This window comes from Pleurodeles waltl, chromosome 8, assembly GCF_031143425.1.
Source record: "Pleurodeles waltl isolate 20211129_DDA chromosome 8, aPleWal1.hap1.20221129, whole genome shotgun sequence".
NCBI lineage: Eukaryota > Metazoa > Chordata > Amphibia > Caudata > Salamandridae > Pleurodeles > Pleurodeles waltl.
The window spans coordinates 1,518,176,974-1,518,201,370 of NC_090447.1; the positions used below are offsets into that span (position 1 = coordinate 1,518,176,974).

Below are 24,397 nucleotides of genomic sequence, written 5' to 3' on the forward strand. Positions count from 1 at the left end.
CAGTGTTGTAGCCTCATGACACACGGCCCTTCTCCAGTTGGCTAGGAATTTGCGTCATTGACATCGCTGCTCCCATTACCTGCCGCTCTGCGTTTCACAAACTAATCTAGTTTTTTGTGGTCTGTGAAAAATATTGGGCTTCCGTCCACTTCTACTCTTAATTTAGCCGGGTACAGCATTCTGTATTCCAGGCGCAAGTTTCTTAGTTGTTTCTTTCCCGCAATAAATTGTCTCCTCGCCTCCTGCACCTGTATTGTGAAGTCCGGATACAGCAATACTGTCATTCCTTCATATTGCAAAGTTTTAAGTTCCCTGGCGCGGCGCAAGGCAGCGTCTCGATCTCTATAGTTCAACAGTTTTGCTATAATAGGACGAGGAGAGGCCCCCGGAGGCGGGCGGGCCCCCAAGGATTGTTTTGCTCGCTCCACGACAACAGGTCAGAAAAAGTAGCACGCCTCAATAGTTGCACCAGTAACTGTTCAATGAAGCCCTCCATATTGTCAATCTCGGTGGACTCTGCGATTCCCACTATACGTAGGTTATTTCTCCGGGAACGGGCTTCTAGGTCATCTACCTTGAGGCGTAAGGAGCTTAATTCTTTGTTTAGTTTTACTTGGCTGGTAGCTATATCCGTTTGACCATCCTCCACCTCAGATACCGTCCTATCTGTTTGATCCAGACGCTCTGCTTGTTTGTCAAGGCGTTCTGTCATTCTATCCATGCAGTATGAGAATGAGTCTATCTTGCCATCTATCTAAGTTAAGCTATGTTGCACTGCCACCAAAATTTGACACAGGTCTTGTTCCTCACCTGAGGTTACATCAAGACCCTTCTGTGGCCCCAACTCCGCTCCACCTCCTGTGGGACTGCTCGTTTTGTGCCGATCGAACTGCAGCTTGGCCTGGTTCTTATCCGTCTTACCCATTGTATGTTTTTGGAAGGACTCTTAATTTACACCGGTCAGGAGGCGCTAGGGCACAAAAAGTATACTTCTGCTGTATTAGCGCAACAATCGCCAAGGATGAGCATGCCTCGGGGCATATAAACTTGCCTCCGTTGCTAGGTTTTTTCGCAATCCAATCTCAACTTGTAGTCCCAGCCAGGCATCCAGGATCATGGCGCGCCAAAAACCCCACCGGTGCCATCTCCCAATGTGAACCGCCCCGGTCACAGGAGAGTCCCCTTCTTACGTTGTAGGCCAGCAATAGCCTTTGGACTCAGGCCTCCACGGATTGAAGGGCCTCTGCATCCAAGGGCCAAACTTTAGGTCCAAGCTGCGCCAAGCCCAGCGCTAGGGCCCTTAGCACACGTTCTCCGCCACTAGCCTTGCACCAGCCGCTCTATGCCACCTTTCCCCGCAGGGCCGCTCCAATCTCTGCCTCACCCACTGTCGCTCCACTCTCCAGTGCTCTGGGGTTCAGCACCAGGTCTAAACCACACGGAGTTCAATTTCGGGGCTCCCAGCGTGCGCACTCCGTCTCCTTCAGCGTACCAGGCCGCCCCCGTATCGCCTCACCACGTGGGGCCCCGCAGGTAGCCAGCCGCAGTCACTAGCACCCCACCTCTGCTGGCCTCACCGGTACTGCAATGCTCTCCGCGCCCGTCCAGCAGCGCCGCCGTACACAGCACACAGCGCGATCTTCATGCCCTACTCGGTGCATCAGCCTCTCTCCACCGCACTGCTCTCACCAGAGCGCGCCTGCTCCAACGATCGCCCCGTATGCCTCTTGTCACTGCCGGGCCTCACAGCATCCCCCCAGCAGCGTTATCGCGGACTCTCAGGCCGCAACGGCTTCCTCTCTGCTCCTCGGTTTCCAGCAAAATCGGGGGCCCTCACGCACCTACAATATCTTTCTGTCAACAGCTGATGTGTAGTACTTGGTCAGGAATGGTTTAGTTTGAGGGATTATTTACGGATTGTAAGGCGGCCGGTGGAGCTCCGCTACAACGCAGCCATCTTGCGACCGGGCAAGCTCCGCCCCCCAGTAGCGGAGATACTTCTCTGCATCTTGCAGACACCAAAAACTGAGTGTATCTGAAAGCCACCATCCGCTGGACCAAAGGCCTCTGCACCTGAATCCCCACAACCAAAGTACAAAAAGTACTAGGTTGTCCCTAGTACCCAGAGACCTTCAAGAGCTGAGCCCCCCTCTGGGTTTAGCTGGACTGGCCCCTAGTCCCTGTCTGCAGCCTCTGCCTGCAGGAAAAGTTGAAACCTATAAAGCCAATTCACCACGTGATCTGACATCTAAAAACACCAGTACACCTGAGCCGCACAGCCCAGGGAGAAGTGAACCAACGGTGCCCACAGAGTCCCGAGACCTTCCAGAGATGAGTCCCCCTTTGGGTTTGGCCGAACTGGTCCCCCAGTCCAAGCCTGCAGCCTCTTTTCACAGGTAACCACAAAACTGAGAGTCTTCAGCACCCCGACCCATGCCAGACAAAGCACCACCGCACACAAGCCCCCCGCTTGAGTTCTCAAGTGGACTGACGGTGTCCCTGCAGGCCCAAGAACCTGAAGATCTGAGCCCCCCTATAGGTTCGCCCAGACTGGCCCCCCCAGTCTCTGCTTGCAGCATCTCTCCAACTGGGCCGTTCTCCGTAGGATAACATTAAGGCACCCAACGCTGTACAGCATCTGGGAACCCAGACGCCACAGTTTCTCCCGAAGTGACCTGTCGGTGCTGCCTTGGACCTTGCCCCACACTTAACTCCAGAAGAACATGAGAACAAGAACAGTCCTGCAAGTCGTTGTCAAGTGCCCGTATGCAGTATATGCTAATTTTCCCATAGGATAACATTACTGCATTAAAGTCACTGCAAGTGTATCTGCTGTATACTTCAAAACTGCTAACTTAAAAAGTACTTACTCAATAATAAAGTTCTCGGTGTTAGAAAATATATAACACGTTATTTTTCTAAATTGGTGTGGCTCTCCTTATTGAGTGTGCGTGTGTCATTTATTGAATGTGTGTATGGATAAAATGTCTAACACTCCCCTTTGATTAGCCTAAGCTGCTCAGCCATCCTACAACAAATAGAGCATTTAGGATTTTTAAGGAAAGCCCTGTCCACTTCTACGGTATACCTGGACTCTTCACACAGTTTACCTCTTTTTGGTATACTCTATCAAGAGCCAGCGTCCTACATTTGTGCACCGGTGACTTGTTTCAAGCTGCTGTAATACAAATTGTCTCAGCTCTCTGTATATTGTTATCACCTCCGTCAACATTTCCCTAGTTTTTGCTATTTGTAGTCAACCTTGACACCCCTGTCTATGTGAGGCATGCATGTCGGTAATGCAGGCCATGTCTGTCCCGGCAATGAGAAGAGTTGTTGATGAACATTTTGTGTTACATGTAGTAACTCTCTTGAACACGGTCATACTTTTGATGTTAGTTAATAGCACTTCAATATTCTAAATGGATCATAGTATGCCAGAGAATACATTATAGCTTATCTTGTGAAAGGCTTTGCTGCATCTACAGCTTGTATATCAGTTTATGAGTAATATATGTCAGAGCTATACATGGATTCCCTTTGACCACAAGAGTAATTTAATTTCACCCCCTTCTAATGGGACTCCTCTTGCCGTCAGCTGGGCAGTTAAGCTAGGGTGCACATGAATGAATGAACAAATGTTCCAAGGAATTTTTAAAGCGCGCAGCTACTCAAGTGTGTCCCAGCGCTACACACGTACATGCAAACATGCAGACCAACCTATTAACTAAGAGAAAAAAGGTACGTTTTGAGAACATTCCTAAGTAACGATCCTTGCGAAGTGGTAAAGTGCTAGCAGAGGCTAATTCAATATTTGGCTGGAAAGTTCTGAGAAGGAACGCTCGCCGATCCTGGCCCAACTAAATCTGCGTACCTCTACAAGCAGCGCCGCAAGGGAACAGAGCACTTTGACTGGAAAACCCACTGTTTATATTTCTATCTCCTCTGTCTGCTCACCATCCTTTATAAAGGCTGACAAATGATATTAAGGTTCTCTCGGAGGGGATTTCCATTATAGTGATAAGCACTGAATACTCCCCCCCACATGCGGAGACCCCAGAGCAGTTTTTCACAATATATGTTTTAAGTGTTCGCCTTTCTTTGGGAAAGCCTGCAGGGACACTTAAGAGAGAAAAATATTATGCAGCCTAAAGGAACAGGCTACAATGGCCCAATTCTTCATCCCTTACTTAAAGAAGGGGCCAGGAGATTATTTATGTATATAATGTTATGATTTTTTATGTAAAACAGCATAGATGTCTTTCACAAACCCTTTTTTTGGTAAAGTAGAGAGATGAAGAAAAGGGGGGAGGTGTAGCCCCGTAGGCTGTCATATTAAGGGATAAAAATAGACACTGTGCCTTTAAAAACCCAGTGAACATCAGATTCTCATCATGCTGAGCAGATGGCGGTTGCTTCAGTTAAATTTTCCGGCTCCTACTGACAGGACCCTGGAGCATTAAGCTCGGCCAAATTTTTACTTTTTCCCTCAAAATTCAAAACTGAAATTTGGTGACAACTATTTCACTCGATGTCTTTGGTCAGGCTTTTTCTGTCGTTTCCTGACAGGAATTGGAGGTTTATTCACAGAAAAATGCCCTCTCTTTTTGTCGAACGCCCATCCTGTTGGAGGAAAAAGGCCAAGACAGACCCTCATGAGGTGTGTATTCTCTGCCTCCCAGAGAATCATGTTCCAGCGTCCTGCCATCACTGTAGGAACTTTTCAAAATGCACCCAGAAATTCGCCTTCATGGTACTCAGGAGCAAAGAAGAAGCAGCCTGAAGGTGGGACCTCAGAGCAAGGAGAGGGTCAGACCTCTACTGGGGCACTGTCATCTGTCTCTGGAAAGCATGCCAGGAAGAAAACATCAGAAAAACACCATCAGGCCCGGTCGACTTTGAGAGGATCAACGTCGAGGAGAGGTACGGTGCCTACCTGTTAGCTGTCCATCCATGGTTCGATGTTGAGAAAACGTCACAGGTCAGCGTCAAGACAAGGGGTGTCAATGTCGATAACAACACCGTCGACTTGCAGACCTCGTTCGCCGTTGAGGACTCCACCATCACGACGCTTGACCTCAAGTTCCAGATCGCCGCTGAGGCTCTGCAGAAGATAGACATTGAGGTCCATACCGCCGTAGAGGTGCTGACGACGATCATCGTCGACAAGCAGGTCGACATTGAGGCATCTAGACCAGTCGATGTTGAGAGCCCACTCACTTTCCTCATGGCTACACAAGGCAAGAAGAAAGAGGAGGCGCATTTATACCCCTCTGCATTCAGAGTATTCAAGAACAAACTGCCTTTCAGGGGATGCACCCAGTTCTCCTCCGCCAGTCCCATCTCCATCTCCTCAGCCACCTCCTTGTCCACTGTCTCAACCTACTCCTCCACCAGCCCCAGTTGCTACCACACTGAGGCACACATCTCGGTCTAGAACGCACCATCATTTTAGGCACCACCACCACAGCTGAAGGCGCTCATCTCCATCATCTAGGCACTCCCGTCATCATCACCACTCAAAATGATCTTGGTCCAGACACACTACGGAAGCATAATTCTACTACTACAGGACAATACTCTCCAACTCTTTCCGATTCCCCACCTCCATGCATATCCCCAGTGGATGATATCACCACTTTTCAGGAAGTCTTGGTGAGGGGAGCTGCAAAACTTAGAATTGTGATGTCAACTCCAACACCATCGACATCAATAATCTTTGAAATCCTTCAACATAGGTCAGCATCAAGACCTTTGCTGCCACTAGTGCCAGGACTATTAGAACCAGCTATGGACCTTTTCTTGACACCAGCCTCTGTCATGCCAGCTCCATCTAGGCTTCAGAACAAACACTGCTCTCCGAAGCAGGATCCTGCCTTTCTCCATCCAGACCCAACCCAACACCTGACTCCATCACTCTAGTAGTGGCAAAGAAACACCATGCCACTACTCCCACTTCAACAATTCCTCCTGATAAAGAAAGTCAGAGGTTAGACTCAGTGGGGCGTCAACCCCTTTTAGGAAGGTATGACATGGCTCTATGGGACTCTGTGCAACAGTTTGTTGATCATCTCCCACGAGAGAAACAGGAAGACTTTGTAGAAATCCTCAATGAGGGATTACTGGTTTCTAATCAAATAATTAGTGGTGCTGCAGATTCTTCACTACTAGCAGCACATGAGTACTGCCACTGGGTCGCTCTCTGGAGGCACTCTTGGTTTCGCCTTACCTACCTCAAATGGAGGTTCTGAAGGCAGTGGGCTTAGAAAGACCCAGAGAACAAAGAAAATCTTTCCGTCCCTGCCAACACTGTTACTACTTCCAAAGGATTGGAACCCCTCAGTGGTGACGCCAACAAGATGGCGGACAGTAACAGCACCAACAATCTTACCAACCATACCAAAGGAACAAACCAGGGGTAGATCCACCCAACACAATACAGGCAAGAGTATGTCCTTTGGAGGAGAGACGTTTAGCAGTCCTTTGGAAGTGTCACTCTCCCATGACAGCTTCCCGTCCAACAATGAGAACAGCAATCCTCTCTCCTCAGTTCAATGGCATCTTCCTCACACCGAATGCTCGTCTTTACATGCGACCTCTACAGGAATGTCTCGAGGACCAACTAACAAGCAATTGGGAAGACAGGACCGTACTATCTCATCATGCAAAGCTGTCCCTGAAATAGTGGTGCTCTACAAAGAACCTGCTTCAAGGGATACTTTTTTATCAGGAAGTTCCTCCTCAGACAATAGTGACGGATGCCTCACTGCTGGGTTGGGGAGCCCATATGGATCACTTCCAAATCCAGGGCGACATACCATATCAATCTCCTGGAGCTACGCTCAGTCCATCTAGCGCTAAAGGTGTTTCACCGGTTGCTCACATCCCACTCCCTGCTTGGTCAGACGGACAATACTACAACCAAGTACTGCCTCAACAAGCAGATAGGGACAAGGTTCAGGCCCCTATCACACAAGGCCCAGGCAATCTGGAAATGGCTCATAGCCAGGGATCTAACGATCAAGCAAATCACCTTCCAGGTGTACAAAATGCACAGTCAGACTCTCTGAGCAGGATTCTGCAAGAAAACCACGAGTGTGGCTTACACGATGTTGTCCACAAAATCTTTCAACTCTGGGGCACCCCACCCATCGACTTGTTCGTCACCGCAGAAAACAAAAAATGCTGAAGCTTCACCTCGAGTTACTTCCAGCCAGGGACACTAGGGAATGCCCTATGGATCAACTGGTCCGGCAGATTTTTCTATGCTTTTCCGCCAATTCCCCTGATTCAATCAGCTCTCATCAAGCTGTCTCACTCTAGAGCCAAGATGATCTTAATAGCTCCGTAGTGGCCACGGAAATGGTAGTTCATGGACCACCTTCACCCAGTCCGTCCGTCCACATCTCAAGCTGCCATGCAGACCAGCTAATGAAGTTCAGAGGCCAGATGCTACACCCCAATGTCCCCTCCTTGAATTTGGAAGCATGGCTCCTGAGCTAGTGCAGTAAGGTACTTGAATCTGCCACAGGATTGTATGCACATCCTCAAAGAGGTTAAGCAGCCTTCAACATGTTCCACAAAAGCCTTCTAGTTGGAGAGATTTTGCATTCCTCTAAGAACGTGGACCCTACATCTTGCCAGGAAGATGTCATTCTTCCATACTTACTCCATCTGGCAAACTCTGGCTTGCAATTCTCTTCTATAAAGGTTCACCTGGCTGCCCTTACTGCCTACAAAAAATGTCCTACACAAACCTCTTTTTTCAAAATCCCAGTCATCAACGATTTTCTAGAAGGGTTGAAGAAAGTTTCCCCTCACATTAGGTGCCCTTCACCTCCCTGGGAGCTTAACATTGTTCTCTCTCGTCTTATGCATGATCCATTTAAGCCTATTCACAAGGCTTCTCTGCAACACCTTTCTTGGAAGACAGTTTTCCTTGTAGCAATAACATCAGCTCACAGGGTTAGCGTGATGGAAGAGCTTTGTTCTCACAAACCATACACAAACTTCCAATGTAGCATAGTGGTTATGAGAACTCACCTGAAATTTCTCCCTAAGGTTATTTCGGACTTCCATGTTAATCAGACCATATTGTTACCTACGTTCTTTCAGAATCCCTCTACTACAGCTGAAAGAAATCTTCATTCCCTGGATGTGAGAAGAGTTTTGAAATTCAATCTCGATAAGACATGAGACATCCAAAGATCGAACCAGTTGTTTATCAACTATGGTCCGGTCCGTATGAGCCTTACCACTTCCAAACAATCCTTCTCCTGAAGGATAGTTTCCTACATCCTGTTGTGCTATCAGAAAGCTAACAAGACACTATCAGCTAAACCGAAAGCACACTCCACTAGAGGCAAAGTGGCTACAGCTGCTTTATTGAGATATCCCTATCCCAGATACTTGCAAAGCAGCCACGTGGCGATCTGGCCATACATTTACCAAGCATTACTGCCTGGACTGATGCTAGAGCAGACGCTAAAGTAGGACAGGCCTCCCTCAGAAATCTATTTGCTTAAAATTCTGCCTTAGTTCACTTGCTGTCTTCCCCGCTTTAAGTAGGGATTGGCTTGCTACTCTATTCAGTGCTTATGACTATAAATGGAAATCCCCTACGAGAGAAGGAATAGTTTCTTTCCTGTAACTCCATTTCTCTCGTAGGGGAATTTCCTTTATGTTCATAAGCAACCCTCTCTCCTCCCCGGTGTAGGGGCCAGAAGTATTCTGGGAACCTATATATCATCGTGCATCGCCTCAAAAAGAACTGAAGCAACTGCTACCTGCTCAGCATGATGGGATACTGGTGGACACTGGGTTCCTAAAGGCGCAGTCTGTATGTTTAACCCATTAAATGACAGTCTATGAGGCTACGCTGCCCTGATTTACTTCATCCTCTACTCTACCATAAAAGGGTTTGTGAAAGACATTTATGCTGTTTTATAAAAAAATCATGACATTATAAACATATATAATCCCCGGGCCATTGTAGCCTGTCCCTATAGGCTGCATAATACTTTTCTCTCTTAAGTCACTCTGCAGGCCTTCCCAAAGAAAGGCGGACAACTACACTTAGGAACCCATATTATGAAAAACTGCTCCAGGGTCCCCGCACATTGGGGGGGGGGGGGCGGATGGACTATTCAGTGCATATGACTATAGTGGAGATTCCACTACAAGAGATTTTAAGTTACAGGTAAGACACTATTCCATTTAGAAGATCCTTTGCTAAGTGTTAAGCCCCCAACAAACCTTGGTAGGACAAGTAATTGGAGTTTTACACTAAATGACAATTTATCATACACATGCTAATACTGAGGAGGATCATAAAAATCGACAGGATGTCACTGGACAGATCTGAGTGTGCGACTTAATTATGGTGATCTGGGCCCGTAGGAATCGGAATGGGCACCATTTCATGCTTATTAACCTGCACTGTGTGAAAAATTAAAAATGCATAAAATGGCACATGCCAGGTTACTGAGGTTCAAACAAGTATTTGATTTGTTGAATAAATTTTTTATAAAAGCATATTCAATTGAATAACCACACAGTGACATAACGAGGACACCTTAGAGAAGAAGGGTGGTCACGGAAGCGGCCTGTGTAGACACAGGTGCGGCTTGTGGCCCTCGGGTGCTTTGACTTCACGGAAGGGAGGTGTAGGGTGCAGCACTTACTGGACAATGCGAAGACCCCCCGGGATTTGCAGAGCAAGGGCCGCTCCACACTGAAAATTGCTAAAACGGCACAGAACGTCAGGGGTAAGCGCCCAACACCCTCTGATAAAATGGTGAATGTCGAACTTGATGCAAGAGGGCCCCACCAGACGGTCAACAGCCCCACTTCAGGTTCCTCCCCGGTCTTTAGCCTGACTCAATATCGACATCGCAAAATCTTCGCCACAGCGCCACACTAGAAGTGGAGTCCACTAGGTCATCAATAGGAAAGTAAGGAGAGAGTGTCCTCGGGCACCTGAATAGTGCGGACAACTCTAGACAAGAACTTGCTCAGTTAGAGCAAAGAACAGGCCTAGTATCTAGCAGTGATATCCAGGAGGCTGGCTTAGGCCAATAGGCAGTTATATCCGTTCTTTAGTGGCAGGGGGCAAGAAGCCTAAGGAGCCCCCATGGGGGCCCAGATAAACAGCGTCAATTCAATGCCCTTTGAAGACAACCTACTCTCTATTATTCAACACTACTCAAGTTCCTGTACTCTCGGGGAGGGACTGCGATCGTCTCCCCCACCAGTGGAGAATTGGGCTTCACAGCAGGAGCAGGGGAGACCTCAGGCAGATCCTCAATACCAGGATGCACGAGTAAAAGGAGGGATTGGCACCCCCACAGAAAGTCTGCTCCTTCGAATAATGAGTGAACTAAAATCCTTAAAATTTCACAAGAGGAGGCAAATCAGAGGACTGAAGTACAGTTAAATTTGATGAGTAACAACATGCAGGAAATTAACACCCGTATCAAGGAGGTGGCGCAACGAGTTTCAGATTTGGAAGATGGACGGAGCAATCACTCTCCAAATGTCAAGCCGATCTGTTGGACTTGCAGATCCAGATGGAAGACGCGGAAAACCGCTCACGTACATCCAATCTAAGGTTCACGGAAATTCCGGACGGACGTGAAAACGGGCAAACTGTCACAAACTTAATTACAGACCTCATCATGCTATATATTCTCCCAGAGTCGGTTGACAGAAACCAAGACCGCTCTGTTATACGTGTTCATCGAGTCCCTGCAGTGCAACTTTCCAATGCAAAATATCCTTCAACAATATTGGTGAACTCTGGTGATTTTCACACATTCTTTATCATGCGATTAAAAACAAAGCATATCAGACCCCAGGCGACTTCACTTTTAAACTTTTCTCAGATATGTCTGCTGCCGCCGCACGGAGGAGGAGGGAGCTGAAGGAAATGATACCTGAATTTCAAAAAGCAGGAGCCCCGGCAGGGCTTAACCAGCAATTAAAACTCTAAGTCTTTTTTAAGGGTCGATCAAATATGTTACAAACAGTTGACCCAGCCAAGACTCTTTTGCATTCAATACGAAATGTAGAGGGGCTGGGCTGAAAGGGGGAAGCAAGCAATAAGGGTGATGAATTTCTCTGTGATGATTAAGATACTTCTTGGACCGTGCACAGCGCACTATCATGTAATCTACTATCAACTTCCCTCTGCTGGTCCTGGCGACCAGGTGCCATGTCACTGCGCCTTATTGGGGGTAGGGAGGCTCTGGGGGATGGAGGGCTCGAGCAGGGTCACGGACGAGAATGAAGGAGTGACTGAGAGTATTACTGACTAACAATTTACCAAAGTGACTCAGAATAGGTACAAAGCTTGGGTTCAACATGCAGTGACACATTTTAGAGCTTTTCCTATTAACCGGTGAAAGCCATGTTTGATGACCGGGTTCCTGTGAGATAAGCAACCTTAGTTTGGGAAGCACCTTTGATGCTAAAGATGTGTTCATCTGGCTTCTAAACCTGAAACTAGCACTGGTGGACTGGACTGGCATTTGACCAATACACGCAGTACTGAATCATTTGCTTCTCGTGAACCAGAGACTCTCTTCACCTTCAACGATGATGACTGCAGAATAACACTCCTCCTTTGGTTAATGGTATTTATAGAATGAAGCACTCAGTTCATATGAGCTCTGACAAGGTTAGGGAGTGATGCACTGGTGGAAACCACCCATGTCTTTGGACTTCCATCTGATCTTTCTTTTCCTGCCAACTTCTTTCTTTACCCACTCTGTGGTTGCATTGAGCCTTATCACAATATCTAGATAACTGTGGCGCTCCATGACCATTTGTATTTGGTACTCTTAAGCAGTTAGAATGTACAGTTTCTTTTACTACAAAAATGTTTTCTTTTACTGTGAACATTTGGGCCTACTGTGCCATAATATATTTATTTCCTGTGTTTGTCAGCTTGACTGTACCAGTGACCTGTTAATAAATTGTAATGGCATCATCACTCCAGATTGATCTGTTTGATTCCCACAACAGATTCCATGCTCCTGCAATATATTATATAGAAATAGATGACTTACCGACTGGAGTACAGAAGTTTTTTAATTTCTCTTGGTTTTGATCAGAAATTTCATAGGCCCCTCCCTCTTCTTTGATGCTGCCTGAGATCATTTCTGTTGTGAACACTCCTCCTGTAGTAACACAATATGAAAGAGTGGTGTCACAGCGAGTCATTAGCTGCAGGTGGGGTCCTGAACCTCTGTATGCCTCATCCGTTTCTGCATATATTCCATGTCTGGAAAATTCAAGCGTTCACAGGCACATATAAGTCAAGCAATAATAGGATGCCAATTGTAAGTGGACAACAGCCCTGTTTCCATCTAGCACCCTGATAACAATATTGATCACCCAGGTTTTGCATTTATAATTTATGATATGACTAGAATGTGTGCTATAGGATACACTCTACGGAGATGGCAAATGGTGAGAATGCGTTACAAATGGGATATTATCATGGCTAGAACGTTCACATTGACTTGTTAATCCGCATGTCAAGGTGTGTAAGTTGGCCATTTTGCCAATTACTGATAGACTAAAAGCACTGCCAAAAGTTCATTGTGATTTTAATTTTCCCGTGTATATACTACAAAAAACAGTAAATTTAGAATTAAATGTGCAAACTTGTTTTTAATCCCTGCATCTCTATGCAAGCGCACACACTATCAAGTGAAACATGAATCATTTTTTCTTGTGACACACTTAAATATATAAATGCAAGCAAGCTGACACTACATCAGTATTCCTTACTGCTGCCTTGTATAACAATCCTAAATTGTAATGGGCTCTTTTGGAATTTGAAGAGAAAATGGTTTTTTGACAGGAATTTTCATTTTTTCCTATCAAAAATGCCTTCCCTTTTCGTAAAGGTTCCAGCCTGTGGTAAGAAGAAGGCACAGACTGACCCCCATTCAGTCTGGTTTTCATGTCCTCCTGTCGCCCACCAACCTGAGCCATGCGATCACTGCCAAAAGCTGAGGGTGGAAAGGAACACAGGGACGCCACATAGGTTACAGAATAATGCCTAAACACACTAACGTGAAACCGTAGTGCGTCTTAACTTCTTTTACATATTATACTGTACTCTGTACACCACGTATGGAAAAGTGCGGCACCTAAAGCAAGGCCTCCAAAATACACCCTCATGGTTATCCCTACTGATATAGAGCACAACACATCCTAGTAGGATGCTGCCCCTTCTGCACTTCTATGATGGGCTATATGAAGAGGTCCCATGTAGGTCCCAGAGGCACTGGAGTACCTAATATTCCACTTCAGGTAGGTTTCAGGAAAAATAAACACCATATATACATATTCCGCTCTTCCTTTTAGAGTTGACGTGCTTCGTACCCTGCCCCACGAGAGGAATCACCCTTAATTGCAGGGTACAGCAGCGCAAGTGATATAATATTTGGTGTGTGCCCTAGGGTCGGGGTGCTGGTCTCGTGTTGCGCGCCCTTACCTGGGAGGCACAAGTGGTACACAGCTACTGCACGGAGCCGAGTGTGGACAACGGCCTCTCGAGTCCCGGTGCAGAGGCTCTATCTCCTCCGAGCCTCGGCGGAGGGGCTGAAACCTGATTTCCTACCCAGGGGTGAGGTGACAATACCCCGCAGCCGGAGGAGCGAGTGGCCGGCATCAGGCTCAGCAGGATCGGGGGCTACTCCTCTCCTGAAGCCCTGGGGGCGAGGCCAGTGCATCTTCCTTGGACTACTCGAACCCACCCACTGGCTGACAATGGCAAAGTTCCTCCATACTCCTCCCATCCCTCCTTCCGGAAGTCCTCCTTTGCCCGGTGACTTTCTCCTCGGGAGAAAAGACAAAACGGGATGGTGGCAGGGGTAGGGTGCGGTCCTCACTCGGGTCCGGTCGCACTTTGACCACGCAGGAAGATTACAAGATAAATTCAAAGAAAAGCGCTCACCACGTGCTGTCAGGGGGCATGTCGTATAAAAAGAAAAACAAGTTCACAACGCGCTAGATGAAAAGTGAGGAGCACTCACCACAGACAAAATGAGTAATAGGAAAACGTGCTCCAAGACATTACAGAGGGGTGCTCCTCATGTCTTAGGGGATAATACAAAGCGCTAGTGGCCAGAGAGCAGGAGAACAGTGGTCTCTCCATACTGAGCTCCCTGAGAGGCACTAAAGGGAGGACACAAAAGGGGCAAGCAGGCCAGCACACAATATGTAGTTCCAGTGGCGGTTCCTCCAAGTAGCCCCACAAAACCTTGGCAGAACAGAGGCAGCGGGGTAACATGCAGAAAAGCAATCCAGAGGAGCCCTTTGGGCCACCCAGCAGACACCAGGCAGCAGGGCAACAACAGAAGAGCAGTCCAGATTAGTCTTTTCTGCAGTCCAGCAGTCCTTCTGGCAGAGATTCGGTCCCAGTTCCAAAAGTGCTCTAACAATCGGGGAAAGCCCCTTTCTACTTACACAAAAAAAAAAAAATTGTTCAGGGGGTGGGAGGTAACTTCAAAGGAGTCCTTTCCTGTCAAGCACAACGCCCTTTCAACCCATCCCTGTCTCCAGACATCAGGAGGGGGTAATCGGTCCATTGTGTGAGGGCAGGACACAGACTATTCACATAGAAGATGTGAGCAACCCTCCCTCTCCCCAGCCAAGGAAGACTATCAGTATGCAGATGCCCCTTCTATAACACCCAGCCCCTCCTGTGTGATGGAAAGTATGCACCAAGTGGCGCTGTCACTCTACCCCAGACGTGGATTGGAGTCAGGCTGCAAAAGCACTAAAGTTATAAGCACAGAGAAATGCCCACTTTATAAAAGTGGCATTTCTATAATGGTAATAAAAAATCCACCTACACCAGTAGGCAGCATTTCTCACTACAATTCCAACCATACCAAACATGCCTACACCACCCCTCGCAGATCAGACAATACCACTTAGCCATATGAAAAGGGCATTTTCAATGCAATCATGTTAGAGAGACAGCCCTCACAGCAGTGAGAAACCAAATAGGCTGTTTGTCACTGCTGGGGCAGGACACACAACCAGGCACATGTCCTATCTCTTTCCTACACAGCACCCTGCCCATAGGGCTACCTAGGGCCTACCTTAGGGGTGACTCATATGTAGCAAAAGGGGAGTTCCAGGCCTGGCAAGTAAATTTACATGCCAGGTCCCTGTGGCAGTAAACTGCGTTCGCAGGCCTTGCAGTGGCAGGCCTGAGGCAGGTTTGAAAGGCTACTTCTGTGGGTGGCGCAAGCAGCGCTGCAGGCCCGATAGTAGCATTTAATTTACAGGCTCTGGGCATAGAGATCCACTGTACAAGGGACTTACAGGTAAATTAAATACGCCAATCAGGTGTAAGCCAATCACACCAAGTTTAGAAGAGAAAGCACATGCACTTTAGCACTGATCAGCAATGGAAAAAGTGCCCAGAGCCAACAAAAAGAGGTCAGAAAATTGGAGGAGGAAGGCAGAAGGTTTGGGGCTGACCCTCCAAAAAGGGCCGGGTCCAACAGAGATCTATGCAGACTTCAGAGCATTAACACACAATGAACAGTCCATTCCAAAATATTTTCATAATAAGCCTTAAAGAAAGAGGGAGATGAGTAAATAATCAAGGTATCTGTTCAGCAAAATTAATAGAATCTTACATGTTACTAAAAATGTGTGCCTTATCTTTGAATAATATTGGCGTATTCACATACAACCAAGTATGAAGAAACAGTTACTTATCTGCAACAACAGATCTCCACACAGGGTATCCGAGCCAGATTTACAACTATAGAATGTTTGGCCGCTGCCAGATTTACAACCTTAGAATATCTGACAGCTGCCTGTTCAGACCTTGAAATCTTTAAAAGTCATTTTTTAAACAAAAATGTTTTTGCTTTCACCAGAGTCAACAGCTGTTCCATAATGTCTTACTCAAAAAAATGCATCTCACAGGTTGGAACTAATATACAGCATCACTTTGAGCACAAGGACTGTAGTGACACCAATTGCGAGAGAACCTGGGACATGTTCAAGACCCAAACTGGAGGGATGGTGATAGTCATGGAGGCACAAGCAGGGGTGGGAATGTGTATCTCTCGACGCCCAAGAATGAAAATGTCACTTACCCAGTGTACATCTGTTCGTGGCATCGGTCGCAGTAGATTCGCATGTTCTGCAATAGCTCGCCATCTGGTGTTGGGCCGGAGTGTTACAAGTTGTTTTTCTTCGAAGAAGTCTTTCGAGTCACGGGACCGAGTGACTCCTCCTTTTGTCTCCATTGCGCATGGGCGTCGACTCCATCTTCGATTGTTTTTCCCCGCAGAGGGTGAGGTAGGAGTTGAATTGTAGTAATAGTGCCCATGCAATGGAGTGACTAAGTATGGACCTATTTAAGGTTGAGATGATACATATATAAATAATTGAAGGTAACTTCCAAACTGCTACAGGCTCCCGGGGAGGCGGGTGGGCACATGCGAATCTACTGCGACCGATGCCACGAACAGATGTACACTGGGTAAGTGACATTTTCAGTTCGATGGCATCTGTCGCTGTAGATACGCATGTTCTGCATAGACTAGTAAGCAGTTATTTCCCCAAAAGCGGTGGATCAGCCTGTAGGAGTGGAAGTAGTCTGAAATAATGTTCTTAATACAGCTTGACCTACTGTGGCTTGTTGTGCGGATAACACGTCTACACAGTAGTGCTTGGTGAATGTGTGAGGCGTAGACCATGTGGCTGCCTTACATATTTCTTGCATTGGGATGTTTCCTAGAAAGGCCATGGTAGCACCTTTCTTTCTGGTTGAGTGTGCCCTTGGTGTAATGGGCAGCTGTCGTTTAGCTTTAAGGTAGCAGATTTGGATGCATTTAACTATCCATCTGGCTATACCTTGTTTTGAAATTGGGTTTCCTGCATGAGGTTTTTGAAATGCAATAAAGAGTTGTTTAGTCTTTCTGATGTTTTTTGTTCTGTCAATGTAATACATCAATGCTCTTTTGACATCTAATGTATGTAGCGCCCTTTCAGCTACGGTATCTGGCTGTGGAAAGAACACTGGAAGTTCCACTGTTTGATTTAGATGGAACGGTGAAATAACCTTTGGCAAAAATTTAGGATTGGTCCTTAAGACGACTTTATTTTTGTGTAGTTGTATAAAAGGTTCCTGTATTGTAAACGCCTGAATCTCGCTTACTCTTCTTAGGGAAGTAATGGCGATGAGAAATGCCACCTTCCAGGTTAGGAACTGTATGTCGCAGGAGTGCATGGGTTCCAAAGGTGGACCCATAAGTCTAGTTAGGACAACATTTAGGTTCCATGAAGGAACAGGTAGTGTTCTTGGTGGTATAATTCTCCTAAGGCCCTCCATGAATGCTTTAATGACTGGTATCTTATATAGGGAAGTTGAATAGGTAGTCTGCAGGTATGCAGAAATTGCTGCAAGGTGTATTTTAATGGAAGAGAAAGCTAGGTTAGATTTTTGTAAGTGAAGCAAGTAACCCACTACATGTTCTGGAGTTGTGTGTAATGGTTGTATTTGATTAATATGGCAGTAGCAAACAAACCTCTTCCATTTACTTGCATAACAGTGCCTGGTGGATGACCTTCTGGCCTGTTTTATGACTTCCATACATTCTTGGGTAAGTTGTAAGTGCCCGAATTCTAGGATTTCAGGAGCCAGATTGCTAGATTCAGCGATGCTGGATCTGGGTGTCTGATCTTTTGGTTGTGTTGTGTCAACAGATCTGGCCTGTTGGGCAATTTGATGCAGGGTACCACTGATAGGTCTAGCAGCGTTGTGTACCAGGGTTGCCTTGCCCAAGTTGGTGCTATCAATATGAGTTTGAGTTTGCTTTGACTGAGTTTGTTTACCAGGTAAGGAAGGAGAGGGAGAGGAGGAAAAGCGTAAGCAAATATCCCTGACCAGTTCATCCATAGGGCATTGCCTTGGGATTGTTTGTGTGGGTATCTGGATGCGAAGTTTTGGCATTTTGCATTCTCCCTTGTCGCAAACAAGTCTATCTGAGGTGTTCCCCAGAGTTTGAAATAAGTGTTCAGAATTTGGGGGTGAATTTCCCATTCGTGGACCTGTTGATGATCTCGAGAGAGATTGTCTGCGAGTTGATTTTGGATCCCTGGTATAAACTGTGCTATTAGGCGAATTTGGTTGTGAATTGCCCAATGCCAAATTTTTTGTGCTAGCAGGCTTAACTGCGTGGAGTGCGTCCCCCCCTGCTTGTTTAGATAATACATTGTTGTCATGTTGTCTGTTTTGACGAGAATGTATTTGTGAACTATTATTGGTTGGAAGGCTTTTAGTGCTTGAAAAACTGCTAGAAGTTCTAGGTGATTGATATGCAGTTTTGTTTGATGTACGTTCGATTGTCCTTGTATGCTGTGTTGATCGAGGTGTGCTCCCCACCCTGTCATGGAAGCATCTGTTGTTATTACGTATTGTGGCACTGGGTCTTGGAAAGGCCGCCCCTTGTTTAAATTTATGTTGTTCCACCACAGAAGCGAGAGGTAAGTTTGGCGGTCTATTAACACCAGATCTAGAAGGTGACCCTGTGCTTGAGACCACTGTGATGCTAGGCATTGTTGTAAGGGCCTCATGTGCAGTCTTGCGTTTGGGACAATGGCTATGCATGAAGACATCATGCCTAGGAGTTGTAATACCATCTTTGCCTGTATCTTTTGTGTTGGATACATGCGTTGTATGATGGTGTTGAAATTTAGAATTCTTTGTGGACTTGGAGTGGCTACTCCCTTTGATGTGTCTATTATGGCTCCTAGGTATTGTTGTACCTTGCGCGGCAGAATGTTGGATTTTGTAAAGTTGACGGTGAACCCGAGTTTGAAGAGGGTTTGTATGATCTGATTTGTGTGATTTGAGCACTGTATGAACGAATGGGCCTTGATTAGCCAGTCGTCCAAATATGGGAACACATGTATTTGCTGCCTTCTTATGTGTGCAGCGACTACCGCTAGACATTTGGTAAAGACTCTTGGTGCGGTTGTTAATCCGAAAGGCAGTACCTTGAATTGGTAATGTATTCCTTTGAATACAAACCTTAGGTATTTCCTGTGCGATGGGTGTATTGGTATATGGAAATAAGCATCCTTGAGGTCTAAAGTTGCCATGTAGTCGTGTAGTTTTAGCAATGGCAATACTTCTTGTAGTGTGACCATGTGGAAGTGGTCTGATTTGATGAAAGTGTTCACTACTCTGAGGTCTAGGATTGGTCTCAGTGTTTTGTCCTTCTTTGGTATCAGAAAGTACAGTGAGTAAACTCCTGTGTTTATTTGTGTGTTTGGCACTAATTCGATTGCATTCTTTTGCAATAGTGCCTGCACTTCTATCTCCAGGAGATTGGAATGGTGTGTTGTTAGATTTTGTGCTTTTGGTGGTATGTTTGGAGGGAATTGAAGAAATTCTATGCAATAACCATGTTGGATAATTGCTAGAACCCAAGTGTCTGTAGTGATTTTCTCCCATGCTTTGTAATAATGACCTATTCTTCCCCCCACTGGTGTTGTGTGGAGGGGGTGAGTGACATGTGAGTCACTGTTTAGTAGTAGGGGTTTTGGGGCTTTGAAATCTCCCTCTATTTCTCGGGAATTGCCCTCCTCTATATTGTCCCCGAAAACCTCCTCTATACTGTCCCTGGTAACTGGACGGTGTGGCTTGTGAGGTGCTGGCTTGTGTGCTTTGACCCCGAAACCCCCCTCGAAAGGGCGTTTTACGGAATGTGCTGTAATTCCCTCTGCTCTGCGGGGAGTAGAGTGCGCCCATGGCTTTGGCAGTGTCTGTATCTTTTTTGAGTTTCTCAATCGCTGTGTCCACTTCTGGACCGAACAGTTCTTTTTCATTAAAAGGCATATTGAGAACTGCTTGTTGAATCTCTGGTTTAAATCCAGACGTTCGGAGCCATGCATGCCTTCTGATAGTTACAGATGTATTAATTGTCCGTGCAGCTGTATCTGCAGCGTCCATGGAGGAGCGTATCTGGTTGTTGGAGATGGCCTGTCCCTCTTCAACCACTTGTTTTGCCCTATTTTGTAAGTCCTTGGGCAGATGTTCAATGAGATGTTGCATCTCGTCCCAGTGGGCTCTGTCATAGCGCGCAAGTAGTGCCTGGGAGTTCGCGATGCGCCACTGGTTTGCAGCTTGTACTGCGACTCTTTTACCAGCTGCATCGAACTTGCGGCTTTCTTTATCTGGGGGTGGTGCATCTCCAGATGTGTGGGAGTTGGCCCTTTTCCTAGCTGCTCCTACAACGACAGAGTCTGGTGGCAGCTGTGTAGTGATGAAAACCGGGTCCGTAGGAGGCGGCTTATACTTTTTTTCCACCCTTGGTGTGATTGCCCTACTTTTGACCGGCTCCTTAAAGATGTCTTTTGCGTGCCGGAGCATACCAGGGAGCATAGGCAGGCTTTGGTATGAGCTGTGGGTGGAGGAGAGTGTGTTGAATAAGAAATCATCCTCGACCTGTTCTGAGTGGAGGCTTACGTGGTGAAATTGTGCTGCTCTAGCCACCACTTGAGAGTACGCGGTGCTGTCTTCTGGTGGAGATGGCTTTGTAGGGTATGCCTCCGGACTGTTATCTGACACTGGGGCGTCATATAGGTCCCATGCGTCCTGATCTTGGTCACCCTGGCTCATGGTGGTGTGAGCTGGGGAGTGTGATGGAGTTTGTGCTGGTGAAACGTTAATCACGGGCGGAGGAGAGGGTGGTGGTGTAACTCTTTTCACCACTTTTGGTTGTGGTGTTTGTTCCGTCTGGAACTCCAACCTTCTCTTTCTCCTAATGGGGGGAAGGGTGCTTATTTTTCCTGTCCCCTGCTGAATGAAGATACGCTTTTGCGTATGGTCTACATCAGTTGCTTGTAGCTCTTCCTCAAACCTATGCTTCTGCATTTGGGAGGTTAGCGAGTGCTCTTCTGTATAAGAGCCTGAAGCTGGGTCGCTTGCAGTCTGTTTCGGCATCGAAACTTTGTCTGCGTGTTTTTTCGGCTCCGAGGTGACTTTTTTCCTTTTCGGGGCCGAAACCTCTCGGCGTCGATCTGTTTCGGTGCCGCTGTCTCGGCGTCGAGCCGTGTCCACACCGGCATCTCGGTGTCGAGGCTTGTCTCCAGCACTTTCTCGGTCCCGAGAAGGCTGCGTGCCGGTGTCTCGACCGGAGTCGGACGATCTCGGCACTGTTTGGGCCTTTTTCGGTGCCGACGGTCGGTCACCGATTTTATGGGTTGAGCCATGGCCTGGTGGCAGTGGCGTCCCCTGGGCCTTGTAAATGTTCCTTTGAGTGGATTTCGACGTCTTACTCACGGTTTGTGTATCGTCGAATCCTTCGGAGTCTGAGTCTTGGATCGAGAAGGTACCTTCCTCTTCTTGTTCCTCGAACTCCCGTTGGGCTGTCGGAGCGGACGCCATCTGAAGTCTTCTGGCTCGACGGTCTCGGAGTGTTTTTCGGGACCGGAACGCACGACAGGCCTCGCAGGTGTCTTCGCTGTGCTCAGGTGACAGGCACAGGTTGCAGACCAAGTGTTGGTCTGTGTAGGGGTATTTATTGTGGCATTTGGGGCAGAAACGGAACGGGGTCCGTTCCATCGGCGTTCTTCAGCACGCGGTCGGGCCGACCAGGCCCCGACGGAGGATCGAAAAAACTACCCCGAAGGGCACCGGAGCTCTCCGATCTTCGATGCGGTGTGGAATCTAAGTACGCCGATCCCGAACGCAACAATACCGACGAAAATCTTCCGAAATTAGCTAATTTTCCGTTCCGAAACTCGGAGCGACAGGAACACGTCCGAACCCGATGGCGGAAAAAAAACAATCGAAGATGGAGTCGACGCCCATGCGCAATGGAGACAAAAGGAGGAGTCACTCGGTCCCGTGACTCGAAAGACTTCTTCGAAGAAAAACAACTTGTAACACTCCGGCCCAACACCAGATGGCAAGCTATTGCAGAACATGCGTATCATCTACAGCGACAGATGCCATCGAACATCTAGATTTCTTACAAGGGCAAGAGATTTATTTTCTATTTTGTCCGAAGCACAAGTAGACAAAGACTTACTAATCTGGTAATCTGATATATAGCTATTCCACCCTGTTGATCACAGCTAGGTAATAAGAAGTTCTGAGCAGTTTATTGGCAGTGAAAGGGTTAATGCAAAAACTGGAGCCTGCACTTTCATTTATCCAGAGCAGAAGAACAACATGTTGGAGCAGAGCTAAGTAGCAGCTCAGTATAGAACATCCACAGCACTGTCAGGTAGGAGGCCTTTGCTTTTTCTCCCGAGGCTCATGTATGGCTTCCGGGGCCTCCCCTGGTCCTTTCATTTACTTCGAGCAGGAGGTGAACAGCGAGCTTCTGCATCTTCAGAGCACCCACAGCACTGGCACGTAAGAGGCTGGCTTATCTACCTCTTGGCCCCTGCTCTGACTTGAACCCTGTGATCCAAGCCTTTTATTCTGTGCTCCAGCCTTGGGCCTCATAAGGCCCCAAGATCCCTCCTCACTCGCCTCTGGGCCCTACAGTAAAGCGCCTTGCTCTACCTTATCATGAAGCTTGTGCCTCCCCCCCTTGCACTTTGCCTTTCCTGTACACCTTATGTCTTGTCTGGTGCCTGTACCTGCTCCCCCTCCGCCACCCTCTCTCACAGCCCTGACCTGCTCCCCTTGGCCTCTCATTTCTTATCTCATTCAGGGCTTACATTAAAGCTCCTTACTTTCCCCAATGGGCTTTCATGCAGGTCCCGGATCCACCCCCATTTCTGACCTTGCACTCGGCCTCTCATGTCTCACTTTGTGCCTGCACCAGCGGTGTCGTGAACACACAGCTGACGCAGCTACAGCAGCTGTGGCGTTCTTGATGGGCCTCTTCTGTCTGCGGATCCGCAGACAAAGGATCACAATTGACATGAAAGTGTGGGTGAGTGAAAGGATGGATGGGTAGATGCATGGATGAATGAGTGAAAGAGTGAATGGATGAGTGAAAGGGTGGATAGAAGGATAAGTGCAAGGGTGAATAGATGGATGAGTGGATGCATGGGGTGATTGTGTGGATGAGTGAAAGGATGCTGTCTAAATGTAAAGGTGAACTGATGGCTGACTGAAAGAGTAGATGAATGGAAGACTGGGTGGATGGATAGATGGGTGGGTGGATGGATAGATGGGTGGGTGGATGGATGGGTGGATGGATGGATGGATAGTCTGTGTATGCTGTGCATTGAAAAGTCTAACACTTCCAAATTACGCATGAAAGAACTTGAAATCAGAACAAACTGGAGACATGGGGCCTGATTAGGAGTATGTCGGTCGGACCGCTAGACCTCCAATATGGCGGTGGAGAGGCCACCGCCAAGCCGGCAGCTTCCCCTTTGTGTATAAGGATGTTTCCGCCAGCCCGTCCATAGGAAACAGTGCGGCAGCATTAGCCTCGGATCTCAGGGAGAGCTGAGGCCAATGCAGCCGCACAGCAACACACACAGTGCTCCCAGCACTCTTGTGGCCATGGCAGACAGTGCGCATTCTGAGGGTACTGACAGGAGGGCCCTTGCACTGCCCTCAACATGGTCATGGGCAGTGCAGGGGCCCCCCTGTGGCCCCATCTCTACCATTCCGCCACCCTTTTCATGGCAGTGACCCACCACCAAAAGGCTGGCAGAAAGGCAAGTCATGATCAGCAGGGCAGTACTGACAGAGGCACCCCATGCTTAATCACGACTTGCATCACCGCCAACCTGTTGGAATCCATGACCCTGGCAGTGGTGGCGGTCCGACCTCCAGCATCCTGATCTGACGGTCAGGGCACCAAGGATGCGGCGGTTGAATCACCACAGCGAGTACGGTCCTATGGACCGCCGCACTTGTAATCAGGCTCATGGACTACTTCTTAAAAGATTGTTTCCCACTGGACTCTGCCTCTCTGGTTGCTACTTTTTGAAATAAAAATTGAAATTTGAAAACGTACAAAGCGTATTATACCAGCAAGTGTCGCTTTTAACGCTTCGCCATGTTGTAAGTGAAAGGATTTCACTCTGGAAAATAAGTTTAATCGTACATGCAACCATATACCTTCGCAGAAACATAAAACCAACAGACCTTACAAAAGGCAGTAGTGAGGCTGGGGTGCCCACATACTCTTTTTGATGTGCCTTAATGTGCAGCTGTGTGGTATACGTGGAGAGCCTATGCCTGAAGAAAACACATTGATATTCCACAATAATAAAACATTCTAAAACATGCAAATTCCATGATGTAATGCAAATTAAAATGGGAATGTTTTTAAAACTCTGTAATTCCTTTCTTAAAATTCTAAATGAAAAGCTCATTTACTAATTTATTTGTTTAATCTATTCTTCTAACATTCCTATGTTGTCTTTT

At 47.2% G+C, this 24,397-nt stretch overlaps 1 protein-coding gene across 1 annotated transcript in view; it reads right to left on the reverse strand.

Annotated features, from left to right (window-relative positions):
- LOC138248857 (zinc finger protein 271-like) overlaps positions 1-24,397 on the reverse strand; it is a 102,886-nt gene that overhangs the window by 16,544 nt on the left and 61,945 nt on the right. Inside the window, exon 5 of the mRNA XM_069202815.1 lies at positions 12,069-12,179. Within this exon, the coding sequence (XP_069058916.1) occupies positions 12,069-12,179 (111 nt within the window). The remainder of the gene's footprint in view (positions 1-12,068; positions 12,180-24,397) is intronic.